This window comes from Typopeltis vanoorti, chromosome 23 (assembly GCF_054136105.1).
Source record: "Typopeltis vanoorti isolate ZY-2024b chromosome 23, IOZ_Tvanoo_1.0, whole genome shotgun sequence".
In the NCBI taxonomy this organism is placed as follows: domain Eukaryota; kingdom Metazoa; phylum Arthropoda; class Arachnida; order Uropygi; family Thelyphonidae; genus Typopeltis; species Typopeltis vanoorti.
This window is the reverse complement of record NC_143571.1, coordinates 32,267,497-32,285,887: the sequence shown is the minus strand read 5'-3', so window position 1 is coordinate 32,285,887 and position 18,391 is coordinate 32,267,497. Positions and strand designations below refer to the sequence as shown.

The 18,391-nt window shown below is 36.8% G+C and overlaps 1 protein-coding gene across 1 annotated transcript in view; it reads right to left on the bottom strand.

Annotated features, from left to right (window-relative positions):
• LOC150093743 (dynamin-1-like) overlaps positions 1 to 18,391 on the bottom strand; it is a 293,501-nt gene that overhangs the window by 41,073 nt on the left and 234,037 nt on the right. Inside the window, exon 14 of the mRNA XM_090413039.1 lies at positions 7,612 to 7,702. Within this exon, the coding sequence (XP_090269165.1) occupies positions 7,612 to 7,702 (91 nt within the window). The remainder of the gene's footprint in view (positions 1 to 7,611; positions 7,703 to 18,391) is intronic.

The window sequence follows — 18,391 nt, the reverse complement described above, 5'->3', positions numbered from 1 at the left end:
ATTGCCATCGATGTAAGCAAGTAATAAAAATTAAATATACATTTCTTTTAAGATAAAAAAATCTTAGTCTTAAAACATTTTCAATTTGTTTTCATTATTTCATTATTTATTCCCCCCCCCCCTCAACAAAACCTATGATCCCCAAGGGGGCTGCAGCCCACAGTTTGGGAAGCTGCTGTAGATGATCTAGGTTTGTTTACACATACTGCAACTGGCCCTTTCTTGATTACTTTTTTGATATATTTTGCATCATTTCATTTTGTGCATTACAGTGTTACTGTGCAGTTGCCTTTTGTTTTATAAAATATATTTATTGTTGTTTAGTAAATTTTTTGTGAATTGGGATTATTATTATTATTATTATTATTATTATTAAACAAGACCTCATGGAGTCAAAGACTCATCTAGGAGGTCCTTTTATCACACACACATTTCATCATACCGTGTCTTAAACACACTCAAACTCCTTGCAGACACCACACTCTCAGGCAAGGCATTCCAATCATTCACAACTCTGCACGAAAAAAACCTGCCTCTCACTCCCCTACTCACACCCTCTTTATACAGTTTCCAGGGATGACCTCTGGTTCTCCCCTGATCTCCCACTATTCGCTGTAGAACTTCTCCACCATTGATCCTATAGCAACCCCTTACCAACTTGTAGGTCTTGAATTGGGATTATTATTCACGTAAAGTAAGTACGTCTATTATATTTTTGCTAGTTTGAAAATCAGTTAAATTATTTCATTTTAGTTAATTATCTTATTTTGAAAACAAAAGATTTTTATGTTATGTTGGGTAGATGTCTAGAAAATAAATAATTTTCAATAAGAGATTTATTTATATATTTCTTCTTGTTCTGGTTGGAAGACACATTGGGGTCCTTTTACTAATTTCTTTAATAAATAATTTTAATATTCTAGAAATTTCTTAATTATTAAACAATTACCAGAATGTAAAAAATATTAAATAAATATCACTGAGAAATTAATCAGTGGCTAATATCCCTACACATTAATTTTCAAAATATTACCTAAAATTGAAGCATATTTATTATTCAAAACATCTGAAAAATCAAATTCTGTAATAAAAAAATAGTCAGTTTTGGGCAATTCACTTTATGTGTAAGGTGAATTAAGCTGAAAAAATAAGTTTAAGGGGAAATTTCAGAAATTATTATTTATTTCAGCAGACAACTTTTACTGCTCTTCTTATTTTAAAGTTCTAACCAAGTATGTTAATCCCTAGATGTCAGAAAAAAAGCCAAAGAAGTTATCTGGTGCACAAAACAAGAAAAGACAATTGCAATGAGAACAACTGGAACATAATTGGCCAGATTGCTGAATAAAGTTTTAACTTCATGACCACATAAAAAAAGAAGAGCAGAAAGTTCTGACGAAGCAAATACTCCATGTAACTCTACTACAGAAAAAGAGAGGACACAAGATAACTATGAAGAAACAAATGTTACATGTGAAAATGAAACTGGCCTGACTGGACTATCTACAGAAGTTGCAGAAGAAGAAATATTGGATTCCGATTCAGCAAAACACGAAACTTCAAATTTCGCTTTAAATTTTAATGTTAATGATCCAGGTACTTGGCCAAATTATATAACTACCAAAGTTAGAGATTGTTTAGTTGAGCATTGCCTGTGTCAAGTAGTTAATAAAGAATGTCCCAAAGATGAATCTGGCTGCAAGTTTTTCCACTTCATACTATTATCAATCCTTAGCAAATGGAGGAAAAACTTTTACAACGTTATTTAGTTTATGCAGAATCGCGAAAGTCGGTTTCCTGTTATTATTGCAAAATATTTGGTAGTCAAAATTCCTAACTTACTAATGCATACGATTGTAACAATTGGCAACATTTGAGTCATATACTAAAAATACACGAGACAAGTTCTGCACACATTAAAAACTTCAAAATACAGCTAACTTAAAATGTCATTGATTAAGAAATGCATTATTGATTGCACACAACAAAGATTATACGAAACTGAGAAAAAATATTGGCAATCTGTTATAGAACAGTTAATCTACATACTATGATATTTATCAAGACAGTGTATAGCTTTTAGAGGTTCTTCACAAAAACCTTTTGAAATGATAACGGCAATTTTTTAAAGTTAGTAGAAACTGTCACTAAATTTGATTTGATAACGGCAGAACACTTGCATTGCATCCAAACATCACAAAAAAGGAACATTGCTCATTATTTAGGTGATAAAATACAAAATGAAATCATCCATATAATTTCTGAAGCTATAAAACAAAAAAATTTAGAAATGGTTAAAGAAGCAAAATATTATTCATTAATTCTTGACACTACTCCAGATATAAGCCATACAGAACAATTATCTATTGTTATAAGATTTGTTAATCAAAATAAAGTTACAAATACCAGAAATTCATGAACTTTTTCTGGGTTTTCAATCTGTGGAAGATACCACTCGGCAAAGGACTATCTGAATTTATAAAAAAATTATTGAATATTAACATTTTGGATTTACGTATTCATATTTGAACTTGCATATAGAACCATTATCATAAGCGAAGCTTATGATAATGGTTCAAATATGTGAGGCAAACATAATGGACTGCAGAAAAATAATTCTTGAAATAAATTCAAGGGCTTTTTTTATTCCGTGTGCTGCTCATTCATTAAATTTGGTAGTTAATGATGCAGCTAAGATATCCTGTGAAACTAAATTGTTTAGGGGTAATACAGGAATTATACAATTATTTTTCAATATCTGTGAAGTGTTGAGCTATACTAAAAAAAATATTCATGTTTTAAATTTAAAACCACTTTCTGTTACTAGGTGGGAAAGTATAAAGCCACTTAAAAATAATATCAAGGAAATTTTCATAGAAAGGTTTAGACGTTGTTTATGCATTTTTTACTAAATGATTTAAAGAAATTACAATGTCAACTAGGATATACATTAAAATAAATTTTAATATACTTCAATATTTCGGTAATGTCACGTTGCCATTTTCAAGAAACTTAAGAACAAGACACGTGCACGCAGGCACAACAAACATTTAGTGAGGAAGAAGCAGAAGCTATTATTTCTCCTAAAGTCCCAATGGTGCTCCCTAGCGGGCAATGTTGGTATTCTTGGGCGATTGGGCTGAAGGTCTTCTTATGTAGGTTTCCCAAATTTGAGGCAGTCTCATGCAGCCAAATTTGTTGAAGTTTGGATTGTTTCTTAGGGCTGGAGCTGATTCCATGAAAAGCCTTTCATATTTGTATTTACTACAGTGTATTATCGTGGCTTTCTTCCACCGTATTCTATGGCAGGTATCCAGCGCGTGGTCAGCAAGACCAGAGTGGCTGTATTGGTGAAACCCGATGTAGTTCTTGTGTTCTGAGATTATGATATTGGCTGTCCTGCCTGTTTGGCCAAAGTAGGACAGCTTACAGCTGCAAGGACCAACCTCCCCCCCCCCTAGACCTACCTGGTATACACCAGGTAGGTCTAGGGGGGGGGGGAGGTTGGTCTTTAGTAGAGCGGATAAGGGATGCCAATTTTTTATATGGTCTGTAACAAGAAGTTAATTCATGTTTTTTTAGGATTTTTGTAATTTTTTCCGAGGTGCCTCGGATATAGGGTATGGTGATGGATTTTGAGTAATGCTTGTTGTGAGTGGGGGAGGAGGGTTGTGGTTTACGGGTTTCAAGATTTTTTGGGGGAGTAGCCATTGGCTGAGAAAGTGTTGAGAATGTGGTTTAGTTCTGTGGTTAGGGCATTATCATCTGAACAGATAAGTTTAGCCCTGTTGTGTAGTGTCTTAATGACTCCATATTGTTGCAAGGAGGGATGGTGGGATTGTTGGTGAATGTGCCTGTATGGGTGGGTTTTCTATAGACTGAGAAAACCAAGGTTCCATCAGGCTGGCGGGTGACTAGTGTGTCTAAGAAAGGAAGGCAGTTTTTTTTTCTTCTTCCAGGGTGAATTTGATTCTGGGTTTGAAAGTTTATTTTTCACTAGGTTAGACTATAATAAATTTAGTTTAATCCTTTATCCCAGTGAGAGCAAACAAAGTTTGCGCCTGAAAATATCTTCAGGACTGAATATAGTGTTGTACTACCTTACCTGGGTAAGTAGTGCAACACCAAGGCAACTTGTAGCAAAGGTGGAGCAAGCTACCAAAGATCCTATCCCAGTATCTATCATAATGCAAAACACATCTCCTTGTGAATATGTTTACTGTTATGCATTAAGGGATTGGCCACTACCCAGACTAGTTTTGATCTTTATTGAGGTGTATTTAAGTAAAGACCTCTCTAAAAATTAGGACGATCCCTAGATCACTCCATAGTGACCAAAAGACCGTCCAACTCAGCATTGTTCCACTCAGTGATAGGCTCACCCATCACCGAGAAGAACTTCTCGGCATTGGCTCTACCCAGTGGCAGGCTCACCCCACCACCAGCCAGAGCCATTATCTCAGCGGTGGCCCTACTCAGAGACAGGCAAAAACATATCCCCAAGCAGAGCCTCTCAAGGCAAGCCCCCACCAGTTCCGACCCTTATCGAGGTCTCATTAGTGGGAGCCAGGCCCATAGTTGGAGATACCAGGCAGAAGCAGTAGCAAGGTCATCTTTACCTATAGGAGTTTCCAAAAGGTTTGCCACCTTTTTTTAAATTACTCTGGATTTAGAGAAAGATGTTGAAAGTTTATTTTTTACTAGGTTAGACTATAATAAATTTAGTTTAATCCTTTATCCCAGTGAGAGCAAACAAAGTTTGTGCCTGAAAATATCTTCAGGACTGAATATAGTGTTGTACTATCTTACCTGGGTAAGTAGTGCAACACCAAGGCAACTCGTAGCAAAGGTGGAGCAAGGGAGATACTGGGATAGGAGTGTTGGTAGCTTGCTCCACCTTTGCTACGAGTTGCCTTGGTGTTGCACTACTTACCCAGGTAAGATAGTACAACACTATATCCAGTCCTGAAGATATTTTCAGGACTTTGTTTGCTCTCACTGGGATAAAGGATTAAACTAAATTTATTATTGATTCTGGGGTGTTGGTTGTTTAAGTGTGTTAGGAAGGAGAGGAGTGCATCAAAGCCATGTGGCCAAATAGTGAACACATCATCAACATAGCGAAGCAAAATGGTTGGTTTTTGTGGGGCAGTTTAAGGCTTTTTCTTCAAAAGTCTCTATATAAAAGTTGGCCAAGGGTGGGGAGAGTGGAGAACCCATGGCCATCCCCTCTATTTGTTTGTAGAATTTTCCTTGCCAAACAAAATAGCCTGAATTCATTATGAACTGAAATAGGGCTGTAATATCGGGAGGAAATTTAGCTTGGATTAGCTCTAAGGATTCTTTGAGTGGGACATTTGTAAATAAGGAGGAGACACCAAAACTGACTATTATGTCAGTGTGTTTAAGCGTAAGGTTTTCTATGCTGGCTTTGGAGTGGGCTGAGTTTTTTGTGTGAAGGTGTGTTGCCAGTATAGTTTGAGAGCGCTTTGGCCAAATGTTTAGCTAGTTTGTATGTGAGGGGAATCAATGCCATCCACTATGGGACGTAATGGCACATTTTCCTTATGTATTTTTGGGAGTCCATAAATACCGAGGGGAGGAGGTATGGAGTTAAATGATTTTAATTTGTTAGTGATTTCCACAGGCCAGGAAGAGCTTCTTAAGGAGCCTGTTTAGTTTTTTAATTTGTGAGTTGGTGGGATTGTACTCGATAGGAAGGTAATTAGCCCAATCTAACAATAGAGCTTTCAGGTTACCTGTGTAATCCTTTTGGTTAAGCAATACTGTTGCGTTCCCTTTATCAGCTTTGGTGATTATTATTTTCTTGTTTTTCTTTAATTCCAGTAGAGATTTAATTTCCTTACTGGGCATGTTGGCTTTTGGTGGTTTAGCTTTGGTCAGAACACAAGCCACATCCAGTCTAATATCGTTGGCGACATGGTTTGGAATGTGTCGTATCCTGCGTTCAATTCTTATCATAATATCTTCAGCAGGTATTCTTCTGGGCGCAATGGCGAAGTTGTGGCCACGTGCGAGGGCGTCGAGTGCTTCAGGTTTTACATTAATTGACGAAAGGTTGACTGCTGTTTCGGTAGGAAGTTGTGGTTTCGAGATCGAGTTCTTTTTCAAATTTTCAAATTTTTTGATGTGTCAATCTTGTACTTTTTTAAATTCTTTCTCTGCTGCAGTGCATGAGATGTCACATAAAATAGACCAAATTTCATGGCTTAAGGTGCTTGAAAGGTCATCTTTGAGTGCCTGTATAGCTAAGTTAGCATCATTCAGGAAACGGCAAGTCGTGGCAATTTGTTCTCTGAGTAAGGCTTGGCTGGTACAGTTATAAATACGAAGAGCCTTTTGTGAAGAGAAACAGTGCTTGAATTTCAACTCCGTGGATAATCGTAATTCTCATGGAAAGGCTTAGACGTTGGTTATGCATTTTTTACTAAATGATTTAAGGAAATTACAACGTCTACTACGATATACATTAAAATAAATTTTAATATACTTCAATATTTCGGCAACGTCACGTTGCCATTTTCAAGAAACTTAAGAACAAGACACGTGCACGCAGGCACAACAAACAGTAAGTGAGGAAGAAGCAGGAAGCTATTATTTCTCCTAAGGTCCTAATGGTGTCCCCTAGCAGGCAATGTTGGTATTCTTGGGCGATTGGGCCGAAGGTCTTCTTATGTAGGTTTCCCAAATTTGAGGCAGTCTCACGAAGCCAAATTTGTTGAGGTTTGGATTGTTTCTTAGGGCTGAAGCTGATTCCATGAAAAGCCTTTCATATTTGTATTTACTATGGTGTATTATCGTGGCTTTCTTCCACCGTATTCTATGGCAGGTATCCAGCACGTGGTCAGCAAGACCAGAGTGGCTGTATTGGTGAAACCCGATGTAGTTCTTGTGTTCTGAGATTCTGATATTGGCTGTCCTGCCTGTTTGACCAAAGTAGGACAGCTTACAGCTGCAAGGGACCTGGTATGCACCAGGTAGGTCTGGGGGGGGAGGTTGGTCTTTAGTAGAGTGGATAAGGGATGCCAATTTTTTATATGGTCTGTAACAAGAAGTTAAGTCATGTTTTTTTAGGATTTTTATAATTTTTTCTGAGGTGCCTTGGATATAGGGTATGGTGATGGATTTAGAGTAATCCTAGTTGTGGTGGGGGGGCGAGTTGTGGTTTACTGGTTTCAGGATTTTTTTGGGGGGGGGGTAGCCATTGGCTGAGATAGTGTTGAGAATGTGGTTTAGTTCTGTGGTTAGGGCATTGTAACCTGAACAGATAAGTTTAGCCCTGTTGTGTAGTGTCTCAGTGATTCCATATTGTTGTGAGGAGGGGTGGTGGGATTGTTGGTTATGGGTGGGTTTTCTATAGACTGAGAAAACCAAGTTTCCATCAGGCTGGCAGGTGACTAGTGTGTCTGAGAAAGGAAGGTAGTTGTTTTTTTCTTCTTCCAGAGTGAATTTCTACAGTGCAGGCAGCTAAACTTAGAGCAGTACCAATGAAATACCTTATTATCGTTCATTTTTTAAAATATTTTATAGTATATTTTCTTTAAAAATAGAAAGAAGAAATATGATTAAGCAATCAAAAAGGAAACTTACCAAAGTGTCTTTTCTTTCCCTTTCTGACATATTAGGAAATGCTAAACACTGTTTTAAGTTGTAGTTTTCATCTGATGGAAAAGAAAAATTTCTAGTAGGAAAAAATAAAAATAAATATAAAACTGAACATTAAATATCTGTATTATTAAATGATTAGAAATAAGAATAATTTTCCATTGTGAAAATGAGAATTCAACTTAAAAAATAAATCACTTAACTGGAATTCAAATGAGCAGAAAAATCAGCAAGTGAGCCATATTATTATTATTATTCAGGCCTCCATGGAGTCAAAAGACTCATTGTGGGAGGTCCTTCCTAAGAAACACAGTCTAGGAAGACTCATCGCGGGAAGGTCCCCCCCCCCCAAGAAACACAGTCTACCATACCACTCCTTAAACTCATTGACCATTCTCGCTCTCCATGTTCAACCATCCTCCATGCAAAGAAATCACTCCTCACCCTCTTGCTCACAGTTTCCTTTCGTAATTTCCAGGGATGGCCTCTTGTCATCACTCCTTCCCGCTGTTCAATCAAGCAAAAGAACACCACAGTGTCAACCCTGTAACTACCTCTCAACAGTTTAAAAGTCTCAATCTTATCACCTCTCCTCTTTCTATCCACCAAACTTTGCAGTCCACATTCCCTCAGCCGATCGTCATAACTATCATTGTACAGTCCTGAAACCATCTTTGTTATTTGCCTTTGTACCCTTTCCACAGTTAATTTATCCCCTTCTTCAAATCCTGGGGACCAAATATGAGAACAATAGTCCAAGTGTGGTCTGATCAGGGTCTTATACAATGGAATGATAACTCTTTTATCTCTGCAGGTCAGCGTCCTTCATATTATTACAACAATCCTCTGTGTTACCTTCACCACCTTTGCAATATGTCACCTAAATTTTAGGTTTCTATCAATCCCCCCCCCCCCAGATTTCTTGTCTCCCCTACTTCCTCCAGTATAACTCCTCCCATAGAGTATGCAGTGTCTATCGATGTTTTCCAAACCTCAAGACCTTACATTTTGCTGCATTAAACTGATACCCCCATTCATTTGCTGATCTATCTAGCTTATTCCAATCCTCTTGCAGGGCTGCCACATCTGCACTATTACTAATAATCCTTCCCAGATTCGCATCATCCGCAAATAACTGTATATCCCCTTGCAATCCACTGGCAATGTCATTGATATAAAGGTTAAATAATATAGGTCCCAGTACTGAGCCCTGTGGGACCCCCACTTATAACCCTCTGCTTCCTTGAAACTGCCCCACCATACACAACTCTCTGATACCTATTGGACAGCCAATCCTGAAGCCAGTTGACCAATATGATATCCAGACCTATGTGCTGCAACTTAAATATCAGCTTATCATGTGGCACCCTGTCAAATGCCTTTGCCAAGTCTAGGAAAATGGCAGTATATGCCTTTTCCTCATCTAATGCTCTCGTAACTTTATCATAAAAGTCTAGCATATTGCTAAAACAAAAGCGCCCTTCACAAATCCATGTTGACTCTCACAGATAACATTACACTCATCTGCCCAATGCTGTATATGGTCCCACACTACTTTCTCCAAGATCTTACTAACTACTGATGACACACAAATCTGCCTATAATTAGACACTTCCAGTCTGCTACCGCCCTTATGCAATGGCACTATCTTACCTTCCTTCGATTCCCTGGACACCTTTGCTGAAGCCAGACTTTCATTGAAAAGCCAGGTCAAAGGGACTGTCAGTTCCCTAGCACATTTTCTCAAAACTCGTGGTGAAATACCATCCAGTCCCACAGCTTTACTGACATCCAAAGTACTCAGTATTTGAAACACACTCTCCTCCTGTACCTCTAAACCTTGGACCTGCCCTATCCCTCTAGCATTAAAACTGACTCCTCCAGGATGAAATACTCCAATAAAGTGTTCATTGAACAGTTCCACTATTTTCTCTGCATCAGTCACTCTATTCCCATTTTTATCCCACAATATCATTCTTCCACAGGCATTTCTCCTCCTGCTGGCCACATATCTAAAAAATTCCCTAGGATTTTCTTTGGATCTTAAGGCCAATCTCCTCTCATATTCCACTTTCGTCTTACTTACCATACTAGTCACTCTTCTGGCCTGTGTCTTATATTCTTCATGCATCATCTCTTCACCTGTCTCCTTATATCTCTTCCATAGCCTCTTTTTCGCATGCAATTCCTGTTTAATATTGTTTGTTAACATTGTTTGTTACTCCAAATTGTGTCCTCTTGTTCACTCGTGGTATACAACTTATCATTGCTGCTAACAAATATTCTTTCATAATTTCCCACACACTAATGATATCCTGGCCTTCCAATTCCTCCCTCTGTGAAACTTCCCCAAGTTGATGTCTTAGACTATTATAATCACCTGCCTTATAATTCCACATATGTTCCCATCTCTTTGATACTCCTGCATGTCTATTCGTTTTCCAAGTCAAAACCATATGGTCACTCTCTTCAATTGGTATATACAAATTAAATCATTCAAGTAAAAAAAAAAAAACAATATACACAGTGGTTCCACTGAAACCACTGTGTATATTGGTAATGTAAGGTTTGTGCATATTAAAAGTTATGTTGTTATGATTAATGAACATGATCTGAATATTTTACTGTGATTACAGTAGTAGTGGTAGTGATATTTGGAGATATAAGTTGTTTCTGAAAATAATTAATAACATTTATTTCATTTTTAGTGGGAAATTTTTTTATGAAGGTTTGCTCATTTGTTTATAAAAGTTAATTTTATTATATTATATACTATTTCAGAGAATTTAACACATGGAATTTTTTTTTTTTTGAGCAGTGCATGTGAGATCATTTGTTAAGGAGGATGAAAGGTTTGTTAAAAAGTGAGACTAGTGTGTGTGTGTGTGTGTGTAGAAGGTGTTTTGAAAGTGAGTGAGAGATTGTGAGGAAGGTAAGTAGTATGACAGCAGAGAAATGAATGACAAAAGGTAAGAGAATGTTAGTGAGGTCAAAGCTGTAAACAAGTGCTGGCAGTGAGCAAGGGTGTATGAAATATGGTTGATAGCATGAATGAAACAGTGGAAAATAAAGAAAATGACTAAACGATAATAATAAGATGAAATCTTTCACAGGACAAAAACAAGGAAAAAATGGTTGGAGAAACCAAAGGCAAGTGGTATTTCAAAGAAGTGAGAGAAGAGAGCAATGCAAAAAAAAAAAAAAATAGAAAGCAGAGTGTGAAGTTGAAAGTTTTGTGTGGGATTCCATGATAAGAGGAATGCCTGTAGAGAACATGACAAAAATTGTGTCTTTGGGTAAAGATTAAGAATTTCAGCAGGCATAAATTATTTGGCAGATGATGTGTGGTATTTGAGAAAACATCAAAGAGCTGCTACAAGCGAATGTAAAGATTGATAGAGTAAACATGGTGAATCACCTGTCAAGATATGACAGAAGTAAGCTGAAAAGAAGGTCCATGATGACAAATGAGTCAATGAATACATTGTTCAGGACCTATGATGCAGAGTTTGTGAATATATGAAGTTAGTTCAATAAACAAAGAGACATACACAGTGGATGATTTGCATTTAAATGTATTCAATGTTAGAAGACTCGAGAAAGTATATTGTTCAGGGAGATCATGGAAGTACAGAGTCAGGAAAACCAGAGTATTTTTGAAGAAGAAGCAGGTGAGTATGGGTGCAGGCATCCTAGAGGCGCAAATGATGCAGAAATAATCTCCTCAGATTCTGAATTGGATAATCAACAACAGTTCAATGAGGCAGGGTGTGGGAACTAGGGGTACTGCAGTTTATTCTGAAAGCAGAGCATTCAGAATAAGAGGACAGAGTTTTTTGACACTGATTAGTCCTGGGCCAAGAGTTCTGGCATTAGTGAGATATGGTTGATAGAGGATGATATAGTTCATAAGGAGATAATGTAAGGATATAGTATTTTCTTATTGTTTCAATAATAGAATATAGTGAGTTAGCATAATCAAAAGAAATATAAAAATGCAGGAAAATATGTAGAAAACTTATTTAATGTAAAATTTTCACTGAAGTGTCATAGGCATCTTCAGTACAGGATTAAAGAATGGCAAATAAACAATAACAAACAAATCTAAAAAGCACCATCTTAGTAGCTAATATAATACACCTTATTATTATTATTAATTTAAATAGCTTGGAGAATAGTTATCAGTTTAATGTAGCAAAGATAAGGTTATGTTCTAGGAGTATACAGCTGAAAAGCTTTTCAGCTGTATACTCCACTGATGGAACTGTACTTCAGGAAATAAATGAAGCTCGAGTTTGGTGGCAGTAATAGATAAGGAATCGAAGAGTTCCGAGAGCATAATGCAAAAGTGGCTAAAATGGGTTCACAGGATTTTCTGGTTATTGAAGAATATCCTGACAAGAAGAAATTAGGAGGTAATTATACTTCTTTATAAAGCCTTGATAGGGTCCATCCAGACTACTGTATACAGCTCTGGTCACCTGGGTATTTTGGTGATGGGGGGAGGAGTATATGGAGTGCTCCTTATGAAGATAAGTTGAAGATTTGTGGGTTACAGAAATTACTTAAAAAGCAGAAAAGGGAAGATACAATAATAGAGATACAAATTAATTAAACATTTGAAATGTATTGATATAGAGGAAGTTTTTCAGTACATGACTAGTGTGGGGAGAACTAGGGATCAATCCTGGAAATTTAGCAAGTATACATGGCTATAAAGGTGCAATTAAGGAGTACTAGATTTTTTGCTTGGAGAGTGGTGAATGAGTGGAATAAGTTGCCAGAGTTCATTGTGAGTGCATTCTCAGAGAATGAGTTAAAAACAAACTACACTGGTTCTCATAAATTAAGGAACAAAGAGAAAAATCAAGATAACTCAAAAACTGTATGATGAATTTTTATTTAATTCAGTGAAATAGTAGTATGATAAGAGATGTTATAGAAATACTAAAAAATGTAAATAAATAGTTTATTCAGTAAGAAATGGACACATGAAGATAATGCTAAAAAAAAGGTTAAAATGAGATTGTCAAAGTGCCTCAAATTAGGAATGTGGTCATTCGTCATACCAATACAGTGCTCATAATGATGTTTTATAATGAAACATCATTCTAGGAGCTCAGTTGGTAATGATAACAATAATTGCTTCTGTAAAACTAAGTTTCACATGGTTTTTGGGAGGGCAGATTAAGAGCAGTAACACATTGCAGACATGCTCAATAGGATTAATATCAAGAGACCTGGCTGACAAGTACATACATACAATAGTCTCTTCTTGAAGATATTGGTCCAGGACCTTTGTTTGATAAGGATGAGCATCACTATCCTGTAGGATAAATGTCTCTCTTATCACTCCGATATATGGACAAACATGGGGGACCAGGACCTTGTCTCCTCTATAAGTTGAAGCATTCCTGGTTCTGCTAGGAGGCATATATAGGTCAATATATCTACACAATGAGATGTTTCCCCAAATAATCAAACCACCTACATCATAAGCATCCTTTTTACAGATATTAGAGGGATGATAGCATGTCTCTAGTTCTCTCCTGATCAGAGCACACTTGGTATCATCACTTTGTTGAGCAAATTAGGACTTCTCTCAAACAATACTGATCCTCATTGATCAGTGGTCCAGTTGACATGGGGCTTGGTTCATTTCAAATGTTTTCTCCTGTGGCATGGGAATAGGAGTACACAGATTACCATTCTCCTAGTACACAGTCAACCTTTGTGAGGCTTTCTGTATACAGTGAAAGAAGATACCAATGCTCCTGTAGCCAACACAAGGTCAGATCATAGCTAATTTGACATAGTATTCGTGTTTCAGCTAGCAGATAATTCGAGATATCAGTCACCCACAGCAGTTTTAGCCTTAGTCTAAGACAGGGCTGTCCAAAACATGTCTCCTGGGCTGCATGCAGCCTGCAGTGCGATTTTGTGAAGCCTGCCTGTGGGTTTTGATTTTCACGAGCAAAAAAATAAAATAACAATTTGAACAGAATGCATATTAGATATTTTAATTCTATCACTAATCGATGTTGGTTATTTTATTTGGTGTTTTAGCATCAAATAAAATGATGTAAAATGATGAAGCGTTCTTACACTGTTTTGTTCTAATGCGCAAACTCCGGGTGTGCTCATGGGGAATGTGAGTGCGTGATTAGTGAGCAGTCAGTGTTGTTTGTTTCTTCAGCTATTGAGGTTATGTCATGCTTCTCACCAAATTACTAGCTACATTGTGATGTGGCCCTCAGATAAATCTTTCTTTTTTTAATGCGGCTCTTGGATTACCTAAGGTTGGACAGCCCTCATTGTATCTCTGAGATGCTATTCTGTTGGAATTAGTTACTCTATGAACTACGAAATGACACATGCAACCATCTGGCTAACTCTGCCTGACTCTGCCTTTCATCAGCTTCTAGTCTTATGATGGCTCGTCACCCAAATTCATCAGTTAAATGATATCTTGCAACCATATCTAAAAATTTTGTTATCACAAAATGTGTTATTCTCACTCCAGGCATGAAAGAGAAAACCACTCTAAAATATTGCTTTTATGATGTGACTCATTTGCATATACTACTCATTTGTATGTGATAATCATAATGTACCTAACTTTCATATGTTTTTTCCTTTTCCCCTGAATTCTTGCAAGATTTCCTCAATTTGTGAAAATCAGCATATGACAGATATTGGGCAAACGCTCATGCAAATGATGAAATGTTTAGAGCCCCCTCTTGATGCAGACTCCATAGACATGCCTGTATGATAACAGTAATAATAATTCAAAAAACAGGAAAGGAAAAATATGTAAAAAAATCTAAGAGTAAGTGAAATCCAGAAAAGTGGAGATTACTGGAATTGTGACTATATATTCATCTACAGCAGAGCAGAGGTGGAGAAGAAAGAGAGAGAGAGGACCAAATGGTGTAGGTTTGTTACTACATAAGAGTGGAGAATATAAGTAAAATACTTATCTGAATGATAGAATATTAATGAAAACCTGAGATGAACCGCAGTTATGATTATCATCAATATCCAAATCTTTTCACAATTCTAGTGTACATGACAAATTACTCTGAAGATCATGATTTAAAAGAAGTGCATGAACAATTATAGAAACATCAGTAAAAGATAACTTAATCGAATGGGTGATTTTAATGCAATTCTTAAGGAGAACAGCAAATGTGAAGAAACTGGTGGTGCAAATTAGGCAGAAAAAATGAAAGAGGAGAGGATTGTTATACTTCTGTAAACATTGTTTTATATTTTGTAATGCACTTGTTAAAGTATATATACTAAAATGAAAACTTAAATCACCACATCTTGACTGAGTTGCAAGAAAGAGAGTATCATTTAAGGTGATAAAAATCAATTCATCTAGAAGAAAAGGAAGTAAAGGATTTCTATGACCAGCCAGCCTGGTTGGCCGAGTGGTTAGTGTATCCGTTCTCCAGCCTTTTGGCTGGAAAGCGGATATATTAACCACTTGGTTAATGTATCCACAATTCGAATCCTGCTGTGGGCATGGATGTTTGTGAAAATACTAGTGCTGGTGGTGGTGGTGGATGGCGGTAGATGGCATTGGTGTAGTTGCAGCTCATTGTAGAGTAGGAGCCCTCCCTCGATGAGTCTATGGACTCCCCGGAGGTATCACATAATAATAATATAATACCAGACTGACTATCATATCACATTGGTTCCCTCAACCAATTTTTTTTTTCATTTGCTGAGGAGGAAAAACAAAATCCTATAAGAATAATATATGATATAAGGCTGAAATTAAATGGCATTCAAAATAAACAAAAAAACAGAGTTGCAAGAAAGGGATTATCATTTAAGGTGATAAAATCAATTTATCTAGAAGAAAATGAAGTAAAGGATTTCTATGAACATCCAGTGATGACAATATTCAAAAAGGGACTACAGTAGACTAAAAATTATCAAACACTAAGCTTACTCAATCATGCCTCAAGATTATGCTAAATATAGTGATGCAGAATCCAATCAAAAGCTGAGTAATTTAGATAAATACCAGTTCAGATTCTTGAATTAGAAGGGAACTAGAGACTCACTACTAGTCTTAAGAACAATGACAGAAGAACTGAAACAGATAAACTGCTAACACATGGGGCTGATGTGCTATAAATTCTGCAACTTCTCATATTTGGATGGATACAAAATAAATAAATAAAAATCTTCATACACTGCTTTTATAGACCAGGAAAAGATACGTAATAATGCACAATGAAAGAGGCTATTTGAAATCATTATGTGCCAATCAGAAAATACTTATGAATACAAGAAAATGAGGAGCAAAATTACAAGTGTAAGACAAGGGTGTGCATTATCTGTTTTACTTTTTCTATCTGTATACAGAGAAAACAGTTAAGTAAAAGATGGAACGAAGGAATAAATGTAGGCAGAGTGCAGATATGCATGATTTGCTTTTGCTGATGATATAGCTATATTACCGAATGAGCAAGGTTGGAAACAGGTTTAAAACAGGTCGGATTAGATTGTAGGATGGAAGATATATAACATGAATATTGACTTAATATAAATGCAGCAAAAATGAATATAATGGAACACTATTAAATGAGCAAACCAAGGTAAACCTGAAAATGTGGAGACAGTAAAAGCATTCTGGCCTTCCACGGTGGGTCATTATCATCATCATACCTCCACGGAGGTATGATGATGATAATGATAAAATAGAGATCAGAAAAAAGAACAGGTAAAACTGTTAATATAATTTGGAGGACTATTCAAAAAGATGAAAAATATAAGTTATAAATATGAAGAATGCTATGGCAAGGGAAATATAAAAGAAAAAAATAATCATTTATTATAAACAAGGTATGTAAAGACAAGAAAATATTTATAAAAATATTTGTGTCGAACATATTCTTGTGCAATTGTAAAATTCAGGCTGTTACAGAAAAAGGCTAGAAAAGAATTGAAGCATTTTGAATGTACTTAGAATAGTATTACTAATAGTAAATTGGAAAGAAAGAAAGAAAAGCAATGAAGAAATCTTAGCTTAAATGAAAGAGCTTAGTACTGCAGAAGACAATCATTGGAAGGAAGATGAAATTCCTGGGACACATGTGGAGACTTAAATATCTTAGGAGGAAAAATAGTGTGTCAAAGAAGAAAAAGAGGATGACCAAAATATATGTTATTCAAGTTATATGTTATTGAAGTGTGTACTTCAAATTAATGAAGAAACTATAACACAATAAAGAGAAGAGTTTCAGATAAAGAGGCCCGAGGAAATGATAACGACTATCTCTTAGAATATGGATGACGATAATGAATAAGGTAGTGAGGAATATATGGCAAGTAAATGAAATAAATTGGCATTGTGATGTGTTGTGAATGCAGAAAGTGTAAATATGTTTAAGGTATAATAATGCCAAAAACATGAGGAGCAGGTTCTTTGCATGGAGAGTGGTTGGCGAGCAGAATACATTATTATTATTCAGGCCTCCATAGAGTCAATGGACTCATCGTGGTAGGTCCTTCCTAAGAAACACAAGGCTATCAAGACTCATTGAGGGAGGTCCCTCCTAGGAAACAAAGTCTATCATACCACTCCTTAAACTCATTGACCATTCTTGCTCTCACCACTCTATCAGGCAATGCATTCCACGGTTCAACCACCCTTCATAGTTTCCTTTTGTAACTTCCAGGCATCGCCCCTTGTCATTACTCCTTCCTGCTGTTCAAAAAAGTGAAAGAACTCCCTTGTCAACCCTGTAACCACCTCTCAACAGTTTAAAAGTCTTGACCATAACACCTCTTCTTCTAACCACCAAACTCTGCAGATCCCATTCCCTCAGCCGATCCTCATAACTAACATTGTACAGTCCTGAAACTGTCTTTATTATCCACCTACCCTTTCCACAGTTAATTTATCCCCTTCAAATCCTGGGGACCAAATCTGAGAATAATAGTCTAAGTGTGGTCTGATCAGGCTCTTACATATGGAATGATAACTCTTTTATCTCTGCAGGTCAGTGTCCTTCTCATTATTGCAGCAATCCTCTGTGTTACCTAAACCACCTTTGCCATATGTCCCCTAAACTTCAGGTTTCTATCAATCATCAACCCCAGATCTCTTGTCTCCCCCTACTTCCTCCAGTATAACTCCTCCCATAGAGTATGGAGCATCCCATCGATGTGTCCCAAACCTCAAGACCTTACATTTTGCTGCATTAAACCGACATCCCCATTCGTTTACCCATCTGTCTAGCTTATTCAAATCCTCTTGCAGGACTACCACAGCAGCACTATTACTTATAACCCTTCCCAGCTTAACATCATCTGCAAACAACTGAATATCCCCCTGCGATCCACTGAAAATGTCATTGATATAAAGGTTAAACAATATAGGTACTAAGTATATAGGTACCCAGTACTAAGCCCTGTGAGACCCCAATTGTAACTCTCTGCCTCCTTGAAACTGCTCCACCATACACAACTCTCTGATACCTATCGGACAGCTAATCCTGAATCCAGTTGACCAACCTGACATCCAAACCCATGTGATGCAACTTAAATATCAGCTTATCATGTGGCACCCTGTCAAATGCCTTTGCTAAATCCAAGAAAATGCAGTATATGCCTTTCCATCATCTATTGCTCTTGTAACTTTATTATAAAAGGCTAGCATATTACTAAAACAAGAGCGCCCCTTCACAAATCCATGTTGACTCTCACAGATAACATTACCCTCATCTGCCCAATGTTGTATATG